Consider the following 22,222-nt stretch of genomic DNA (forward strand, 5'->3'; position numbering starts at 1 on the left):
TATTTATTAGACATTCATAGTGAGATGACTATATGTATGTATCATACCCAAAGAATGTAACCATTTAAGAATAATTTTGGACATGTTATATTTTCTTACAGAAATAGTAGAAAAAAGTTTTGCTTAACTTTTTTTTTTTTTTAATAGGAGCCAGCATTAGAACATTCACTCCATTTTATTTTCTGGTGGAGCCAGTGGATACACTCTCAATTAGAGGCTCTTCTGTTATATTAAACTGTTCGGCATATTCTGAGCCTTCTGCAAAAATTGAATGGAAAAAAGATGGAACTTTTTTAAACTTAGTATCAGATGATCGACGCCAGCTTCTCCCAGATGGATCTTTATTTATCAGCAATGTGGTGCATTCCAAACACAACAAACCTGATGAAGGTTATTATCAGTGTGTGGCCACGGTTGAGAGTCTTGGAACTATTGTCAGCAGAACAGCCAAGCTCACAGTAGCCGGTAAGTTTTGTCAAGTGATTTATTTACATTTTAATATTTTCATTAATATAAAGAGTTAATCTTGATAAAAGCAATATTCTGAAGTTTTCATTAAATTGGTAACAACAGATATACTCATTTAACAGATATTAATTGTGCATATACTGTGTGTATGGTGACTATGCGAGGGCTTGTTCCGCACTGTATGGTATAGACGGTAGCACTTTTCCACTTGTCTGATGGCTTAAAGTTGCTAACAAGTACTGAGCAGTTCTTGTTTTCTTTTTAACTTGGAAAGGGCAGAGAAAGTTGTATAGGAAAATCGAATCACTTTGATGACTTTTATTTGACTCAGTATAACCATTCAGTGTGGTTTTGTAAAACTTGGAGAAGCCAGAATCCTGGCTCCTTTGTATCTTAACCAAGAAAATGACATTTAATTGGATTATTTTAAAATCTATAGAGAGTGTGTGTGTGTGTGTGTGTGTGTGTGTGTGTGTGTGTGTGTGTGTGTGTGTGTATGTGTAGTTAGGTGGAAAGCAGAAAGCTATAAAAAGAGGAACATTTACTCCATTTCAGAGTATTCTTATTTTAAGAATGATGTAAAGTATATGAAGAATTAAGGATCTAGAAGAGTAGATGTGGTTCCTTTAATAAGTCATGCCTGTTTTGTAGTAGACCAGCATCCCTGAGATAGTGTTTTTGTACTTGAGAACCAGATGAAATAGTTTTTGTGAAGGGTTATATTGTACAAAAATGGTGTTATCTTTAAATCCTGTATTTACTCTCACTTTGGTGAAATGCTAACATGTGAGATGAAATCTCACCGAGATGGTAGCCTCCCATCTCATTGTCACTGCAGGGTTATGGTTTCACATCTCATGCTCACTCTAGGGTATATTTGCTCATTCATTCAGAGCATGATGGCTGTTTTTCTCTTTGGGGCCAAATACTCAAATTTGAATTTGGGTATGATATAAAGCCATTGTAATTATTCTATAACCACAGATTGAGGATGGAAAAATAAAAGGAGGAAAAAAATCTGATTCTTTTGGCGATTTTTTTCTTCTCTATTTTCTTTTTCTTTCTTCTTTTTTAAAAACTCTATTTGCCAGGTTTTCCCCAACATGCTTGATAAATTAATTAGTATAAAGACTGCCTCTACCAATGTCATTTAGGTCATCGTATGTGTATCGTTTATGTTCTTAACTATCTCTTACTTGGGCTTTATTTGTGACTCCCTCCTCTCAGCTTTCCCCCACATTCTCCCATCACCAAATTCAGTGAATTCTGCTTTCTAATTTCTCTTTACTTCGTCCACTTTCTGCTTCCTGGGGCTACTTTTTGTCTTCCCTTATCATAACCTTGTAACTATTTATCTGCCACTGTATTCTTCCGTTCTTCCAATCCAGTCTGTACACTGTGGTTAGAGCATTCTTTCTCACCCTTCAGTGGTTTTCCAGTAACATTGTCAAGTTAGTATCTACACTGTTTAGTAACAGCCCTCCTGATTCCTTTTCTGAGCTGCCCCTGACTTCTCTAGGCTCATTTCTTAACATTTCACCCTGCCTCTGTCTCTGTCACCGCCACTATCACCACCCTCATTACCCTCACCACAATTTAAGCACTGGCAGTACTGAGTGTTTTGAGTTCCTTTCATTTATTCTTTGCCTTCTGGCAATTGTTCATGACTTCCCCACTACATATTAATTCTTTCCACCACCTTTTGCTCTCTTCCACTCTATTAGATTTGTCCATCTTTCCTCTTAGCTTTCATATCCTTCAGGAAGCATTTTTTGACCCAACTTCTAAGTATGCAAGCAGTTTTAATACAAGGTGATACTGCAGACAGGATATAGGAGAGTTATTTAATCCACTCTTGGCCTGGGTATCAGGAAGAAATAGCATCTAAACTAAGGGGTAAATAGTTCTTTTTAATAGTTGCATAGTTTATATTGTACAGATAGATGTACACACTCTGATTTATTTGAAGATTCCATTTTTTGTTAAACAATTATATGGATTAAAATTGTTGGATGTTATAGGCAGTACTTTAGTGAACTACCTTTTGCAAATCTTTATTTCTGTAGAATAGGTTCTTAGAATTGGGATTGCTGAATCATAGGGTATACTTGTGTGCATGTGTAATTTAAAAGGATACTATACTAGTTTGTCAGTTCTTGAAAATACCATATGACTTAGCAATTCCACTCCTAGGTATCTGCCCAAGAGAAATGAAAAGATATGTCCACACAACAATTTGTGTATGAATGTTAATAGCATTATTCATAATAGCCAAAAAATGGGAACAACCCAAATGTCCATCAAGTGTTGAATGAATAACCAATTTATGGTATATTTATATGATGGAATATTATTTGGCAATAAAAAGGATCAAGTCCTCATCTATATTATGACATGGATGAGCTGCAAAAATGTTAAGCCAAGTTAAAGAAGCCAGTCACAAAGGACCACATATTGTATCATCTCATATATATGAAATGTCCAGAATAGGCAAATCCATAGAGACAGAAGGTAGATTAGTGGTTTTCTAGGAGTAAGGACCGGGGCATGGGGGGGGTGGGGCGGATGAAGGAATGAGGGGCTGAGAGGGGATTAGGTATGGAGTGGGGAATGCCTTCGACTGAGTACAAGGTATCTTTTAGGAATGATGAAAAGATAATGGTTACACAATTCTGTTAATACACTGAAAAGTCATTGAATTTTGTACTTTAAATGGTGAACTTTGTGCTATATGAATTATATCTTGATAAAACTTTTTAAAAAAAAACATTGTGCCAAACTGCCGTTCTAAGGGACTTTTTTGATAGGGTTCTTTGGCTGCAAACAGTTGAAACTGACTCTGGCCAAGTCAAGCAAGAAGGGAAATGTTTGAAAGATCACTAAGTAGATAGCTTATAGAATTAAATATGAAAGGTCTTTTTTTCTGGGCTGCCTCATTTCTTCAAAGCCTGGGCAGTAGCCTGGATGTGGGTGTTTTGTGCCCAAAGGTGGGGAGAATGGGATGGTCTAAATACAGACATTGTTGTTAATCCCTTCTTTGTCAACTCTGGGTCTTACTCTTACTCTTTTTTCTCTTGCAATTCTCCACAGGCAGCAGGGCAACTGGCTTCCTTCTTGTGAACACAGGAAGCTACAGCATTCTCTGCCTTGATATGTCAGTTACTAGTTCTTCCATCTGCTTTCCCTGTTCAGAAACTTCTGAAATCTCTTGTCTGCCAATTCCCCATATGTTGTTGTGGGTTTATATTTCTAAAAAATTACTCATTTTCATGAGACCTCAGGAGGAAGAATTTTTTTTATTTTTTTTAATAGAATTATTTCTTGGTTTTATTTATTAAGATTCTCCCCTTTTCCAACTTTATTAGTATCTGTGTTTATTTTTGTTAATTCCTGTTCTAACTTTCTGATTTCTTAAAAGTAGATATTTTGATAATTTTATCTTTATTTCCTTCAAAAATCCTCTTAAATAAAAAATGAGAAAAAATTTGTAGTAGCACCAGAAAAACTGTGCGATTTATATTTGGACTAATTCACCATCATAAAACTGAAAAAACCCTGGAATTCTTTCTCATAATTTGTTGACTTGTCTTAAAGAAACATTTTGTTGTGTTTTGAGCATAGCAGAATCATATCTAATATTATTAGATATTAATAATAACAATCACTAGTGGAGTATTTATGCACCAGGCATATGCTATATATGCATTGTTTAAGTATTTAATTTTTTTTTTTTTTAACAAACCTGTGGGGCCTGTTCTCATTTTGCTGTCAGAGAGGCTTAGTGAGAGGTTAAGTAACTTGCCAACTTTATTCAACCATGAAGTGGTAGAATTGGAATTCAAATTCAGGTATATGACTTGAGAACTGATCCTGTTAGCCACTACATTCTGTGGCATCTATAGAGTATTTATGACTGCATTTTTTGTTAACATTTTATTTTGAAATAGTTTCAAACTTAGGGAACAGTTTTAAGAATAGAACCAAGAAATCCTTACACCTTTGCCCAGATTACCCAATTATTAACATTTTACCACCTCTGCCTTATCATACCCCGAAATATGCATACACCCAAATATTTTTTTCTGAACCATTAAGAGTAAGTTCCAGACATGTTACTCTATTACCCCCTACCTAAATATGTCAGTGTGTATTTCTTAAAAACAAGGACATTCTCCTAAATAATCACAGACATCCATCAAAATCAGGAAATTAACCTTAATACAATATTATCATTTAATAAATATTCCATTGATTGTCTCAATAATGTTCTTTTTGGCAAAAGACAAAAGCAGAAACTTCCCCTACCCCTTTTTCTTTCTGGTTCAGGATTATGTGTGTCACTTAATAGTTGTGTCTCTTTAGACTCATTTGATGTGGAACAGGTCCTCAGTTTTTCCTTGTCTCATTTTGGGTTTGTTTGATTTCCCCCTATGAATAGATTCAGGTTTTGCATTTTGGGGAGGAATACCACAGAAGTAATGCTGTGTTTTCCTCAGTGCATCATACCTGGAAGCATATGATATTTTGTTTGTTGCTGGTCGTGTTGACTTTTATTACTTGGGTAAGATGGTCTGTGCAAAATTTCTCAATTGTAAAGTGAAGTTTTTACTTTTGTTAATTAGTAATTACTATTTTGGGAAGAGATACATTGATACTCTGTGCATATACCGTTCCTCATCAAATTTTCATCTACTAATTTTAGATCCATTGTGGATTCTTGCCTCAATCAATTATTATTATTATTTTCACACACACACACACACACACACACACACACACACACACACCCCCCCCCCGCCTGAATCAATTATTACTACCAACGTTACCAAGTGGTGATTTTTCTAGTTCCGTCATTTCTATAAGGTAGAACTTGTCCTTCTGCTCCACTTACCTGCTTATATTAGCATGAACTCACAGATTCTTGTTTAATTGTGGGTTATAATGTATTGATAGCATTATCCCAGATTTAGTCAGAGGAAGCTCCCTTCAATCTGACTGACTTTCATGTCCTTTTGATATGCCCACATTGTTCTTCGGACAGTTCTTTACTTTATGTCATAAGATGTTCCAGATTCATCTTGTACTTTCTCTACTCCACTCCTAGAATCAGCCATTTCTCTAAGAAGCATTTGTTCTTTGTTGTGGAGAATGATATTTAGAAATCAAGATAGGGTCACTGTACGTACTCATTGCTATTGGAATGATGTTGACTCTGGCCTTTCTTTATGGACAGGGCTAGGAAATACATAGGTGTATAGAGGTGTATTAATAGTGAATTAATGTGTATTAATTAGTGAATATGTAGTGACTGTTTATAAAATATGTACATATTTCACACATACTTTTATATTGACATCACTATATTTTTATACCTATAGTTATATAAAACCATAAAGTTGACACTGAAACCTCTATTCTAGAACAATACTATGAGGTTTATTCTACCCTTCTCCTTTCCATATTTGCACCTTGCTTCTCCAGCTGTGAGGAATCTGACACCAATTATCCTTAGTATATTTACTTATTTGCTCTTATCCCTCTATATAGCCAATTTCCTGATCCATAAACCTTCTTCTCGACCTTGGTTCCACCATACATTGTGGCCACATAGGCTAACTTGCCCTTGATCCCCACGACTACATTTTAAAGTAATATTTAATTACATTTTATTTCTTTTTTCCTTTATTGTCCAGGTCTTCCAAGATTTATCAGCCAACCAGAACCTTCCTCAGTTTATGCTGGGAACAGTGCAATTCTGAATTGTGAAGTTAATGCAGATTTGGTCCCGTTTGTGAGGTGGGAACAGAATGGACAGCCCCTTCTTCTGGATGATAGAGTTATCAAACTCCCAAGTGGAACACTGGTTATCAGCAACGTGACTGAAGGCGATGGGGGACTTTATCGCTGCATAGTTGAAAGTGGTGGGCCACCAAAGTATAGTGATGAAGCTGAATTGAAGGTTCTTCCAGGTATTAATTCATTATCAAGACTAATGGTTTTACTAATGGGTAAAATTATTCTGTTAGAATATTTTTAGTACACATTGTTAATGTGTGATATAACATACTACTGTCAGCATAAAGAGTCTCAGTTTCTCACAGGAGTAACAAGAAGAAAATATGCCAGAGAGATCCACCCTTTAGTGAATACATTATTAGAAATTTTTGCAGCAGTAAAGTATGTTCAGTATCTAGTGGCATTCTTCTTAGTTAAAGGCCCTTCTAGCCTCTTGATGTTTCTTGACTTTTCACCTTTTATTCCCACTGCTAGGTGCTTGATTCTTTCCATAGTTCTCATTTCATGTTTGAGTTTATGAACATAATTGGACCATCCCTCCATTGTTTGGGCAAAGTTTTTATATATGACTACTTCATGGGCTCGTTTTAACTTATGGACTGGCTTGCGAGTAAGACCAGTGTTACGAGCTGCAACTCCTGAGGGTGTTCCTGATGGGCCTTGAACTGATTTTTTTAAAATGCATCTTCTGTCTTTTGTTGTCATCATTCCTGCCCTTGTCATTCCTGTCCCAGTGTATTCTTAGCAACCACATTATCTTTTAAAATGTATATTAGATCTTATTACACCTTTGCTCAAATCCTCTAATGGCCTGTAAGGCTTTATATAATTTTTTTATTTTTTTAATAAAGAGACAGAGTCTTGATCTGTTACTCAGGCTAGATGGAGTGCAGTGGCATGATCATAGCTCACTACAGCCTCCAACTCCTAGGCTCAAGCGATTCTCCTGCCTCAGCCTCTCAAGTAGTTGGGATTACAGGCGTGCATCACTATGCCCAGAGATGAGGTCTTGCTATGTTGCCCAAGGCTGCTCTTGAACTTCTGGCCTCAAGCGATCTTCCTGCCTTGGCCTCCCAAAGTGTTAGGATTATAGGCATGAGCCACCACACCTGGCCTACTTTATATAGTCTTAATACTACTTCCCTCCCTTACTTCCCTCTCCCATTTCAGGCTCTTCTCTCTCTTTGTCTGTGATTGTGACCACGTTATGTTTCTAGAACACACCCCAAACATGCTCTTACTATACTGCCTTTCTATTTGCCATTTTCTCTGCCTAGAATCCTCTTCTCTCAGATGTCTGCCTGGCTTACTCTCTCTGCACAAATATCACTTTATCAGTGAAGCCTTCCTTGAACACTTTGTTTAAAACAACAATCTTTCGTTTCTACCCCAGTGTTTTCTCCGTCCTCCTCCATTGTACTTCAGAACATAAACCCACCTGGCATACCTTTTTTGTTGTCTCTCTCCTCTATTGGTATGTAAGCTCAGTGAGAGCAGGGAATTTTGTCTGCTGCCAAGAATGGTTCCTGGCACATAGAAGCCGATAAGTATTTGTTACTTATTTGTTACTAATCAAAATTTGATTACATATACCTAAGTAATTCAAGATGAATTTTAAATACAACTATTGGTTAATGGGTGCAAAAATATCATTAGATGGTTAGATAGAATGAACAGTATTTGATAGCCAACAAAGTGACTATAGTAAAAAATGAGCTGTGGTATACTTTAAAATAACTAAAAGAGTAGAATTGGAATGTTCCTAACACAAAGAAATGATAAATGCTTGAGGTGATGGATACCCCAATTACCCAGATTTGATTATTACACATTATATACCTGTTTTAAGATACCACAAGTACCACATAAATATATGTAACTATTATGCACCCATAATAATTAAAAATTTAAAAAAGAAAAAATTAAGTGTTATAAAATATTCACTGATTTTTTTAAGACTTGGTATGAAAAATGGAATGTAAAATATCTCGATAATTTTGTTGTTGGTTACAAGATGAAATGATAATATTTTGGATATAATGAGTTAAAATATATCAAGAAATTTTTAAGAAAAGAACTATTGCCACATACCAATGTCTTTTAGCCTACTTTCTGACTTGCTTTTATGTGACAGAGATAATATTTTTTCTTTACACCTGGGGTAGCATTCAAGAAAATCCTTAAAAATCTCATCCAAGAAAACAAAGTTTATAGTGTCAAAGGATGAGATCACTACTCAATGTCTGAAACAAAAACATAATGCTAAATGTTTTGCTTACGTATGGGAGAGCTGTGCTTGTCAAACATAGTCTCCTGTAGAGTTTTTAAAACAACATTGTTTGGGTTGAATTGGTTAAGAAGCAGAGGTGGGTTGATGTCAGTCATAGAAACATGTTTTTTGGTTGGTTACAGAGGTTGGAGCTGGTTATCATCAGCCGTAGAAGCAGGCGATTCCACTGTTAATTGGCTGACTTCTAAAGCCTGATCTTGTCACTCACTGGTTGGCTTTCAAAGGCACATTCACTGCCATGAGTCATCACTAATCTATTAGGCAATGTTTGCATGTTACCATGGCTGTAGAACTGTTGTTAATTGGTTAGACAAGTTTAAAGCTAGTTCTGGAAGTTGTTACCATGGCTAGAGAACATCTTTTCCAAAGATTGTAGGAACAGGCATCACATTTCTCTGCCTGAGAGCTTTTTTCTCAAAACTCAACTTTAAGTTAATATCACCCTATTACACAGAGAACTCTGTCTTCTACTCACAAGAGTGTGGCCTTTTCATATGTCCACAAGAGGACAACTCTATAGAGTGAACACACGTTAATTGTAATACCTGAATAAGAGATAGACAAGTATAGCGGTAGCTAGATGGTTGCTCCGTTACGAAATCAAAGGATTGAGCAAATTTAAAGGACAAAACTCAGAAAGATTTTCAAAAATAATACACAGGTTCAGGAAAGGAAAGGAAACCTCTTAAATCTTTGTGAGTAGGGAGGATGCCAAGGGTCCTGAGCTTGCTTGGTCTCTGCTGTTTATACCGTTTATGTGGCATTTATGTCATCTTTTAAAGTGAAGGGGATTCACATCAAATCTCCCTCAATTGACCAGTGTGCACCCTGAAGGCAGGAGCTATAACTTGTACGTCTGCAAGACCCCTAAAGAGCCTAGCATAATACTTTGCACAGAAGTATTTGCATAGAATTTATTTAACAAGTATTTGCTAATTTAAATGGACATTTTTGGTGTCACTTTTGCTTCAACTATTTTGTCATACAAAGCCACACAGACTGAATAGGAATTAGTCATTCTTCATGATTAAAATGGTAAAGTGCTTTGCCTTTTATTTAATCATTGTCTTTTATTTAAACATTTTTGTTTTTTTAGATCCCGAGGTAACTTCAAACTTGGTATTTTTGAAACAACCTTCTTCCTTAGTGAGAGTCATTGGTCAGAGTGCAGTGTTGCCGTGTGTTGCTTCAGGACTTCCTGTTCCAGCCATTAGATGGATGAAAAATGAAGAGGCACTTGACATAGAAAGGTAAATGCTGTCTGCCTAAAAGCTCTTCTCAGCCTTAGCTTGAGACTCGGTCTAATCCTGTTTGGGACTATTGATTAATAAAAAATGATTATCTACTTTATTTAAACACATCATAATGTTCATATATCATCCTTGAAATATGTTTATAAATGCTATATATGATTAGGATGTTTAGAGAAAAAAGTGCTTTCAAAATCTTAAGTGATAATTACTCAATTTGTTCTTTCTGAAGCTGCGCTATGCTTAGCTTAACGCTTTTGGGTCTCTTTCCCTAAATTGCTAGAAGAGCTTCCAGTCCTGAGTAGCCTGAGTTTTCTCACTCATTCTCACTCTCATATGCGTTTTATTGATGGTAGTTTTTTTATTTGCTCAAACAGTTTAAAAAACTGTATTCCTCATCCTTTTGTTTTTGTCTTTTAAAATCATCTCAGCCTTCTGCTGTGATCACAAATTTTTTTATCTTCCACAGAACACCAACTGCCCTATCATCCCTCCCATCTCCCCTCATTACTTCCTTCTGTAATGGGTGCTTTTCTTACTTGTATTCTCAGAAGAGAACTGGGGTGGTGGTAGTTAGATATGTTTTGGTTTCCAGAACAAAGCTATCTTGCTCATTATATTAATAAAATGTTTACTAGCATCCCTGGCCTCTACCCAATAGATGCCAGTAGCATTTCCAAGTTGTAACAACCAAAAGTGTCCCTAGATACTGCATGCTGACTCCAGGCACTATTCTAGGTACTGGGAATAGAGTAGTGAACCAAATAGAGTTTTTGCTCTTGTAGAGCATATATTCTAGTGGAAAAGAGTCAAGATAGTAATCAGGTAAACATATAAAATGTCACATTATGATAAGTGCTCTGAAGAAACTTAAGAAGAGTATGCCAGGGACTCCAGAAGAGGTAGATATGGCATTGCTGTTTTATACAGAGTGTTAGAGAATTGTTCTCTTAGTAGGGTGGGCCAGAGTATATAAGTTGTGGTCGGATCTTCCTGGAACATCCAGTTTTATTCAAAGATATCGTTGAAAGCAAATGGTTTTTAATTAAATTAAATGTTGGATATATCATGATTAATAATATTCCTGTGAATTTTAAAGATCAATCAGTAGACTTTGAAGATTGAGTAGACTTTTTTCTGCCTCCAGCTCTGTCTCTAGGCTCCTGAAAAGTCAGATTATGTGGTGGAAAAATCTGAGAAGCAGTGCCTTGATATGTCACTGCCTCAAGAAGCTTCAAAAGAATACAAGAGCAGGGCAGTGTTGGTGGTGTTCACATTGGTCTTTCTAAAGCCTTGCACAATATTTGCAAATAACTGGGGAGGGGGAGTGGTAACCAGTATATTTTAGTTGAATAAATAACTGAATGTAATGTAGGAAGATATAAGTAGGTGAATGGAGCATAGGGGTGCTTCAGGTTGGATGTCTATAATTAAAATATCTTTGTTTCTGCCAGAGCCTTATGAGATATGTCGATGGACCTTAGTTGATAAATTGTTTAGACCCCAAATTAGAGATTTAGAAATTGAAAGAAAAAAGTGGATAGAAATCCAGATAATGCTGGGCTGGCTCTAATGAAAAAAGATCTTAAATAATTAGATACTGTTCTCTATTACTAATCTTAAGACCTCTTTGAAAATATTTGAAAACATTGCCATGGCTTTTATAAATGTCTAAGAATTGATGTGTTTATTTAATCTTTTAATTAAATTTGTTCAGATCCAAAATAAACATAGCTAATGAAAGAGGGAGGTGGAAATGGATCCTATTCATTGAGTAGTTCTGTTTTAAAGGGAGAGAATCCAGAAAGTATAAGTGCTAATGTTCAAGGTGTCTAACAGCAAAATATAATTTAGAAATCAAATAATGTTATCTTTTAGTGGAATGATAGCTCCAAACCCAGCTGCAAAGAAACACGTTATAGTTAAAATATGCTTTTGATATCATTACAACTGACAGTAGTAAAAAATCTAGGTTACTTAAGAAAACAGAGGACTTTGACTTTGGGAAGATGGAGTAGACATATTTTTGCCTATTCCTTTCACTAAATACAACGAAAAAGCCTGGATGTTATATATAAAACAAACATAAGACTATGAAAGGTGGAGAGAGGTGGAAGATTGATTGGCTAGGGATCTTGGGATCCAAGGAACAACATGATGGTTAGTTTTCTGGGTTTTGTTTTTGCTTCATATATCCCAGGGTTTGAGATGAAGAAGCAACCTGGAAACACTAACAGACACATATGAAAAAAGCCCCCACAAAAGTATGCTCTTTCTAGCCAAAGGACCAAGAAAGGGGCAGACAAACAAGATAAAAACTGTTAGACAATTACTCTACTCCATTCAAACACCACAGAAAAAACTGTGGCCCCACCACTGCCATGCCAGTCAAAGACCAAGTGGGAAACACATACGTCCACCCTTGCCAGGTTGTAATGACGTGTCCTGGTGTCCCTGCTAAGTGGTATCAGAGGCTGAATCAGGAGCCAAGACTTTCATGAGTTGGGCTGGTATTCATCAACATCCTTGTTGATTATGGCATGATAGTGGTTGATTTGTGCCCAACTGCCACACCCAGGGAGACGCTCTTTCTCGCTCCCTTCCCTTCCTCTTTTCCTCCCTTTCCTAGCCAAGCCACCACAGGAAACTTTCGGTAGACACTGTGACCCCATGACTTTTGATTTGACATTTTACCTTCTTTATATTTTCCTTCTATTAGTAATCTCAGTGTGGCATAGATGTGGTGGAGTGATTCTCTGATTGATTCCAGACTTCAAAATTACATAGTTTACAAAAATATTGGCCAGAGTAGGGAGACAGGGAATGGGCTGGAGGAAGTAGAATTGGTATGTCCCTATCACTTATGTCCCAAAAGTGATATTCCTTTGGGAATAACTAGAAGTGTCAGAGAAAATTCATTGTAATATTTAATTTGTATTTGTGATGTTTATGCATATAAAAAATCAGCAGAGCAAGTTGGGCTAAATTAAAGTGTGATAATTTTGTGTTAGTCTCAGTCTGTCTGTAGCCATATAAATAATAATACTATTACTGTTTTCTCTATTTTATGTGGAGAGTTTCTCAGGTATTATTTTCCTGGTAATAAAATGTATCTATATGCTTTTTTTAATGCAGCTCTGAAAGATTGGTATTGCTGGCAGGTGGTAGCCTGGAGATCAGTGATGTCACTGAGGATGATGCTGGGACTTATTTTTGTATAGCTGGTAATCAAAATGAGACAATTGAAGCTCAAGCAGAGCTGACGGTACAAGGTATGTAGATATTTACTGTATAAATAAAAAATCCTATGTACTTTGTAGGTCTGCTAACTTTTTAATGTTAATATGGAAGAGACAATCCAGCATAACAGTTAAAAGCATAACTTTTAGACCATACTGCTTGGGTTCACATTGTGGATCTTATATTTCCTAGCTATATGACTGTAGAAAACTTCTCTAAACCTCATTTTTATCATCTGTGAAATGGATAGAAGAGTGCTTACCTGATTGTAATTGTTTTGAGGATTAAAAGAGCTAATATTTGTAAAACTCCCAGAATAGTGACTAGAATTTAGTAAGAGTTCATTGTTAGCTAATGTTGTTATTATTAAATATTTTTAGTAATAGTAGTAGTGAAGGGGAGGATGTGATCTGGGGCATCTGGAAGGTTCAGTTCACTTTTCTAGTCTCAGGATGCTTTCTCACAAAGACATCTGTGTTCTCTGACCCACAACCATGTCTCTTCTCAACATTGGCATTCCACTCTTTTGGGTGAACAGGTTACCCAGGAAGGAGTGCACTGTGGCTCTCAATGTAACTTTGGTATTTATTTCTCTTTGTTCAACTAATGCTCATCATCATTGCAGGGACAGTTCTTCCCTTTGCTCCATACGTGCCCATTTCCCCATCTGACTTAAAAGTCAGAAGAAGTAAAGACAGCACGTACACACGTAGTCTTTTCTTCATCCCCCTTTCCCCTGCCATTTCTCCATGTGGAAATGTGTCCTCAGGAATTTTGCAATCTCTCCTGAGATTTGTCTGCACTCTCATTTATCTTTGTTTCAAATAAAAATCCTTAGGCTCTTCTCCTTAATTTCAGAAAAATCCAACACTACTTGGATATGTAGAGGTATATATTAGCTTGTGATATTTATTATCTACTTGTTTCAAATTGTATTTGATAAAATACTTCATGATCTGTGATTAGGGGTTGTTAGCAACCTTAGTTTTATTTAATATGAAAATTCGTTTCTCTTGGTACATTTTGTGTTTTTTGGAGCAAGCAGTAGCTAAATTCCTGGTCCCAGAAGTCATCAGAGGACTCAGATGCGTTTTTCAGAGGAATTAGAGAGCAGACTGTTTGGCGTTCAGTACTGGTGAAGGCATAGAATGCTTATATTTTCTATTGCTGTTTGTGGATGGATTCATAATCTCTGCAAATCAAAAGAGCAGGCCATGGAGTTCACATAACTATTACGTCAGTTGAACTCCGTGCTCTTGGTTAGATGGAAGGTTGGATATAGGGCATAGCATTGTAGAATGGTCAGTTTAGTTTTTGTAGATAGGACTGAACAAATAAAGTGTTAACAAACTCCATCTTATTTTGTCTGTGTGCTTCCCTTCGTAGATGCTTTTTCTTTTTCTTTTTTCCATTAGTCAGATTCTTGCCTGACACTCTCTTCCATTTTCCTCCCTGTGCCTCAGTTCCCTCTACCTGTCTCATGATGGTTGTTAAGAGCTTCAAGTGAGATGCATAGTTTCTGTCATACTTATCAGCTGTTCATTTTTTTTCCCCTCATGTTTCTTCATGAGGACATTTGTCCATGTGATTACTGTTCCCTAATTTACGATGATGTAACTGTTTTTCAACTGTACAGTGGTGCAAAAGTGATACACATTCACTAGAAACTGTACTTCAAGTACCCATAAAACCATTCTGTTTTTCAGTATAGTATTCAATAAATTACATGAAATGTGCAACACTTTATTATAAAATGGGCTTTGTATTAGATGATTTCGCCCAACTGTAGGCTAATGTAAGTGTTCTGAGTACATTTAAAGTAGGCTAGGCTAAGGTATGATACTTCATAGGTTAGGTGTATTAAATGCATTTTTGACTTACGATATTTTCAATTTATGATGGGTTTATTGGGGTGAACCCCTTCGTAAGTCAAGAAGCAGCTGTATTTTCTACTCTTTTATTTTTATTGTATGGAATCTAATTGAGACTCCGTTTATCATCTGAATTAACTGCATTTTTTAGTTACAAGTTAATACATACATCTTTCAGTTTGTACCCAGTTCCATCTTAACATCTGCCTGGAGAAAGTATTCCTTAAGTAAATATATTATACAAAACTGAGAAAAGAAGAGTGAGGGGTACTAGATATTAAAAATTACCACAGAACTCTGATCAAAACAGCATAATATTGGTACAAGAGTAGACAATAGAAAAGAATAAAATCCAGCTGTTACATGTAATTATGGAACTTGAAAATATTATAAAAGTGGCAGTTCAGAGGGAAAAAGTGTTTTGTTTAATAAATGTGTTGATACAGTAGAATTGCAACTGGAAGAGAAGAAAGCTGGCTCTCTACTTCAAAGGTCTAAGTGTGAAAAAGAATATATTGGATAGAGTTTGTATCATCTCTGATGGAAGAGGCGATCTTAAGAAAAGCAGAAAATAACATGTCATAAGCAAAAATCAAACAAATTTGACTACATACAAAAAGTAATTTTTTTAAAGTTATGTAGAAAAACCCCTATAGATAAAGGCTAAGTCAAATGATAGACTGGAAGAAAATATTTATATAACTGAGAAAAGGTAAAAATCCCTAAAGTGAAAAAAGAATTTTCAGAAACAGATTTTTTTGTTTTGAGACAGAGTCTCGCTCTGTTGCCTGGGCTAGAGTGCCATGGTGGCATCATAGCTCACAGCAATCTCAAACTCTTGGGCTCCAGTGATCGTCCTGCCTCAGTCTCCCAAGTAGCTAGGACTACAGGCATGCGCCACCATGCCTGGCTAATTTTTTCTATTTTAGTAAAGACAGGGTCTTGCTTTTGCTCAGGCTGGTCTCAAACTCCTGACCTCAAGTGATCCTCCTGCCTCAGCCTCCCAGAGTGCTAGGATTACAGGTGTGAGCCACCATGCCAGAAACAGATGTTTAAAAAGGAAATAACCTAAGGAAAATTGAAAAAGAATACGACCAAGCAATTCACAGGCGTTTATTAGCTATTTGCATTTCTTCATCAGTAGATAGTGAGCCTTACTAGTAACCAGAAAACTATAAGTTTAAAAGGTACCATTTTCCCCAATCATACTAATGGTAAAAATTAGAAAAATTTTTATCTTTCAAAACCTCCAGAGCATGTGGTGTGCTGCTCACAACGGACAATAATTATTGATATTACCTCACTAGTACAGAGGACAGAACCATTACCTCCTTGGTATTAGATGTTTTATTCCCTTATGAAATTTAAGGTGAAATTAACTGTTTAAAATAACCTCACTATAGGGAGCAGCCAAATTAATTTACTAACCAAGTCCTATCAACTGTCTACCAACTCTCTCTCTTCCTTCCTAACCTTAATTGGTGAAGATGTCTAGAGTCCTAGGTTAGTTTCTTTCATTTCTTGCCCGTTATTGAAATAGCATCGCATCTGCTATCTTGTCTATTGCTAACACAGTTTCACATCAGCTTGAAGCTAATCTGTGTACATGTGTGTTTGGGAATGCTTAGAGAACTGGAATTGTGCCACTTAATGGCACTTCGAGGTCATTAATCTTGGTGAGCAGGATAACTATCGAGGGAGATTTGAAAAAAATGTTATCCATGAGTTTACACAGAGTGTTTTATAAATCTAGGGCTAATGAAAAGTTAGGAAAAATAAAATGTGCTTTCAAATGTATGAAGCTAGAAATATATGAATATCCATGAAAGAGTTAGGAAGAGCTTCTCATTGCTCTCTTAACTGTAGATGCCCCAGGGTAACTTTTTTGGTGGTAAGATATTCTTTTATTAAGTATTAACTCTTTATTGTTTTGTTTGCCTCAGATTTCTGAACTGGATTAGGAAGGGTAAAATTGAGCAAAAGTTCTACAGCTTTGAAAAAAAAATAGTTTCTAGGCTGGTTTCCACTTCCAATCAAATTTAGTCCCACCTGTTGACTCTCTTACCCACAATCAACTCTGAAGAAAGTAGAGGAGTGAGAGGAAGTAGGGGAGAGTGGAGGCTCTCCTGAACCTGTATGTGCTGATGGGTGAGTGGGTTATGATGTGTAGGGGTATTGGCGACATCCTGGGACTACAGACTGCCAGACATAGCAGTGAGACAACAGGTCAGAAGACAGCTAAGTTCTATTGTTGTTTCTCACTGATGTTGCCTTGGGATTGTTTTTGCCTGTCCCTTCACCACAGAAATGAGTAGCAGTGGTTCAAGCCGCAGCCTCCATTCAAAAGGTCTGCTGGGGCTTTGATGGCATTGATGTAAACAGATGTGGCCTGACTAGCTGCCCTTAGGGGATCACCTTTCCACCTCTTTTCCATACCCTCTCCAAACTCCCAGATTTTGATAGGTTTCAGGGGATGGATACTCTGTTCCCAGTACTGTTTCTCCCTGAGAGTTTAAATGTGAAATCCTGCCAAACTGTTGCGTGGGGAATGCCAGCAGATTGGAGTAAACAGTAGTAGTTCTGATGTCCCTGGGGCTTTTTTCTCAGTGGCTCATTCTCCCCTTCTCTTAAGTTAACCAGATTGGATATAATCATGGTTCTGCCTTTAGCATTTTCACCATACATATTACCACACAGAATGGCTGGTACCCCAAAGGAACATCAGTTTATAGCCAAACTAGTCACCTCAATAGTACAATTACTCTTGAAAAAAGGCAACTAACTAAATTACACATGCTATCTCATAGAGAATTATTGGAAAAAATTGACTAAGAATTTAAAATAAGCGTGGTAAATACATTTAAAAAGATAAGATAGTAGCAATATGATGCAAGAACAAGAAAACATAAAAACATAGAGCCTAGTAGAAATATTAGGTATGAAAAAATATAGTAAAAATAAAGAACAAAGAGGTCTGGATGGTAGTCACAGGTATACGGCTGATGTGCAAACACATGAATTGGAAGATGACATTGAGAAATTCTCTGAGAACATAGCATTAAATGATAGCGAAAACACAGAGTGAAATCCAAGAAGTATGGTGGGTCTTTGTAGAAAGGCTTCTATTTAGATAAATAGTTATCTTAGAGGAGAGAAAAAAAGGAAGGGGGAAATAGTTGAATAAATAATTAAGATAAATTTCTCAGAATCAGACTTGTAGAAGACCTTAGACTGAAAGGGTTTATAGACTGCTAAATAGGTGAGAGAAGGAAAAACCCACCCTTAGACCTATTTATTGTAGCATATAATGACATCAAAGACAAAAAATTGTAAAAGCTTCCAGTGACAAAGAGCAGATCACCTTCAAAGGAATAAGAATTGGATTGTACCTAGTGTTGATTTGAGAAATCTTATGTCAAGAGGACAATGGAATAATGTTTTTAAAGTGTTAAAGGAAAAGAACATTGAATCTATATATAATTTATATGCATCTAAAATGTGAGGCATAATAAAACTTACCACATAAGACCTTGGAAAGTTTACTGCACAAAGACACACATCGAAAACACTTTTGGAATAAATATTCAAATAAGAAGAGATACATCCAGGAAACGCTGTAAGAGCATTTAAAAATGTTGGGGAGTTTAAAACATAGCCCCCCCCAATTCTTTGACTGTCCTCCTAAAGGGTGATGAGATTTATGTCTGTTGCCCTTGAATCTGGATTGGCTTGGAGCTCTCTGAATCAATAGAATCTGGCAGAAGTGATGTGTGATTTCTGAGGCTTATAAAAAAGTGTGCAGATTCCTCCTGGTTGTCTTGGTCCCGAGAATACAGAATGAGGAAAGGATAGTCTCCTCAATAAATGGTGTTGTGAAAACTGGATAGCCACATGTGGAAGAATGAAATCGGACCCTTGTCTCATACCGTATATAAAAATAAACTCAAAATGGGTTAAAGACCTAAACATAAGACCTGAAAATGTAAAATCACTAGAAGAAAACATAGAGAAAACGCTTCTTGACTTGGTCTTGGCAAGGATTTTTGGGTATGACCCCAGAAGCACAGGCAGCGAAAGCAGAAGTAGACAAATCAGATTACAGCAAACTGAAGAGCTTCTAAGGAGCACAGGAAACAATCAACAGAGTGAAGAGCCAACTTATGGAATGGTAGAAAATATTTGCAAACCATACATACGATAAAAGGTTAATATCCAGAACATAAGGAACAATTCAATAGCAAGAAAACAAATGACCTGATTAAGGAATGGGCAAAGGATCTGAAAAAACAGTTCTCAGAAGATGTACAAATGACCAGTAGATGAAAAAATCCTCAACATCACTAATCATCAGGGAAATGCAAATTAAAACCACAATGTGTTATCACCTTATGCCTGTTAGGATGGCTGTTGTCAAAAAGACGAGATAACAAATATTGGTGAGGATGTGAAGAAGAGGGAACCCTCATGCACTGTTGGTGGGAATGTAAATTGGTAAAGCCATTATGGAAAACAGTCTGGAGGAAGTTCAAAAAATTAAAAGTAAAACTACTATATGACTCAGCAGTTCCATTTCTGGGTGTGTATTCAAAGGAAATGAAATCAGTATGTCAAAGAGATATCTGCATCTCCCATGTTCATTGCAGCATTATTTACAGTAGCTGAGACATGGAACGAGTGTTAGTGTCCATCAGTGGATGAATGGATAAAGAAAATGTAGTATATATGCACAGTGGAATACTATTCAGCCTTTAAAAAGAAGGAGATCCTGTCATTTGCCACAACATGGATGAACCTGGAGGACATTATGCTAAGTGAAATAAGCCTAGCACAGGAAGACAAATATTGTATGATGTCACTTATATGTGGAATTTAGAAAGTTGAACTCAAAGAAGCAGAGAGCAGAATGTTTACCATGGGCTGGGGACAGAGGAGGGGGTAGAGGGATTAGGGAGATAGATGTTGGTCAAAAGATAAAAAATTTTAGTTAGGAAGAGTAAGTTCAGGAGATCTGTTGTACAATATGGTGATTATAGTTAATAACAATGTATACTTGAAAATTGCTAACAAAATAGATGTTAAGTGTTCTCACCACAAAAAAATAAGTGTGTGAGGTAATGGATATGTTAACTTGATTTAGCCATTTTGCAGTGTGTACATGTATCAAAACATCATGTTGTATATCATAAATACATACAATTTTTATTTGTCAATTTTAAAAAATTAAAAATTTTTTAATTAAAAGGTTTTTTAACTCAGGAAAACAGAAACATTCTAATTATGTATGTAACTCATAACATAATCTCAAAATATGAAAAGCTAAACCCAACATAACTACAAGAAGTAGACATAATCATAGTGATAGATTTTCAACACACTTCAGTAATTGATAGGATATGCAGACCAAAGCAGGCAAATATAAATAAAATAAAACTATAAAGAATTCCAATAAGGCCGGGCGCGGTGGCTCACGCCTGTAATCCTAGCCCTCTGGGAGGCCGAGGTGGATGGATTGCTTGAGGTCAGGAGTTGGAGACCAGCCTGAGCAAGAGTGAGACCCCATCTCTACTAAAAATAGAAAGAAATTATATGGCCAACTACAAATCATATAGAAAAAATTAGCCGGGCATAGTGGCGCATGCCTGTAGTCCCAGCTACTCGGGAGGCTGAGTCAGTAGGATCGCTTAAGCCGAGGAGTCTGAGGTTGCTGTGAGCTAGGCTGACGCCATGGCACTCATTCTAGCCTGGGCAACAAAGCGAGACTCTGTCTCAAAAAAAAAAAAGGAGTTACAATAAAGAACTGAACATGATCTAATTGACATTTATGTGATCCCATACCAAACAAATGAATAAACCCTATTTTTTATAAATGCTATGAAACAGTTATCAAAATATACCATATACAGGCCATAGAACATATCTTAAATTTCAAAAAGTTGAAATTCTGCAGATTTGACCACAGTGGAATTAAGGTTGGAATGAATTACCAAAAAAGTAACTTGGGGAAGAAAAAAGGTAACTTGAAGATTTCTTGGTGTTTGGAAATTAAGTTGAGTCACTTTAAAATAATCCATGAGTTGGAAAAAATGATGATGAAAATTAGAAAATAATGTGCACTAATAAAGATATGACCTATCAAAACTTGTGGGATACTTAGAGGGAAATTTATAGCCTAAGTACATGTATTAGAAAAGAAGAAAGGCTCAAAATCAGTGATTTAAATATCACTTATATTAAAATTTAATATCAGATATTAACACTGATATTAGCATTAACATTTCAACATTTTTAGCTCAAAAAGCTAAAATATGAATAGGAAATTTGAACCGAAGAAAAGGAAGAAAGGGAATAATGACAAGAGCAAAAAAATTAATGAAATAAAAACCAAACATTCAAAACAGAGAGTGTCAGCAAAACCAAAAGTTGGTTCTTTGTAAAGAATAACAACATTGATAAACCACCCCTGGCAAGACTTATATAACTTATATAATTTGACAAAGGTCTTTAGCTCAGGACTTCAGACTATAGCTTTTGGGCCAAATCCTCCTGGCTAATTGGCTTTCTACAGTTGGTAAACTAAAAATAGTTTATACATTTTTAAATGGTTGAAAAATATCAGAAGAATAGTATTTTGTGATGTGTGAAAATTTTATGAGTTTCTAATGTTACTGTCCATAAACAAAGTTTTATTAGCACACAGCCATATTCATTCATTTACATATTGACCATGCCTGCTTTCATGCCACAGTGCAGGAGTTGAGTAGTCCTGACAGAGACCATATGGCTCACAAAGTCTAAAGTATTTGCTGTCTGGCCCTTTCCAGAAAAGATTTGCCAACTCTGAATGTAGATTCTATGAAGAACCCCTACAGATCAGTAAGGTAAACAGAGGTAACAATAGCAAATGGGCAAAAGACTTGAACAGCTGCCTCATAGGAGATCTCCAGGTGGCCACTAAATATGTGAAAAAAACCAACATTAGTCTTCAGAGAAATGCAAATAAAAACCACATTGAGATACTACTGTACTCCACCAGAATGGCTAAAATTGAAAAGACCAGCAGCATCGGGTGTTGGTTAAGAGGAAGAACACTGGAGACTGTAATCTATTGCTGATAGGAGTATACATTGATATAATCACTTTAAAATACTGTTTGGCTGAATATGTTAAAACTACACCTGAAAATATTCCACGGGGAGCTGAACTGTGGCTGCACAAGGGCACACAGAGTGGTGTAATGGACATTGGAGACTCACAAGGGGGGAGGGTGAGAGGAGGTGAGGGATGAAAAATTGCCTATGGAATACAAT

General features: G+C 36.3%; 1 protein-coding gene across 2 annotated transcripts in view; it reads left to right on the plus strand.

Moving 5' to 3' along the window:
• Positions 1–22,222, plus strand: part of NEO1 (neogenin 1) — a 196,125-nt gene that overhangs the window by 55,818 nt on the left and 118,085 nt on the right. For both annotated transcript variants that reach the window (XM_045531562.1, XM_045531570.1), the window contains exons 2-5: positions 148–465; positions 6,162–6,437; positions 9,651–9,804; positions 12,940–13,076. In XM_045531562.1, coding sequence (XP_045387518.1) covers positions 148–465; positions 6,162–6,437; positions 9,651–9,804; positions 12,940–13,076 — 885 coding nt within the window. The remainder of the gene's footprint in view (positions 1–147; positions 466–6,161; positions 6,438–9,650; positions 9,805–12,939; positions 13,077–22,222) is intronic.

This window comes from Lemur catta, chromosome 1 (genome assembly GCF_020740605.2).
Source record: "Lemur catta isolate mLemCat1 chromosome 1, mLemCat1.pri, whole genome shotgun sequence".
Taxonomy (NCBI): Eukaryota; Metazoa; Chordata; class Mammalia; order Primates; family Lemuridae; genus Lemur; species Lemur catta.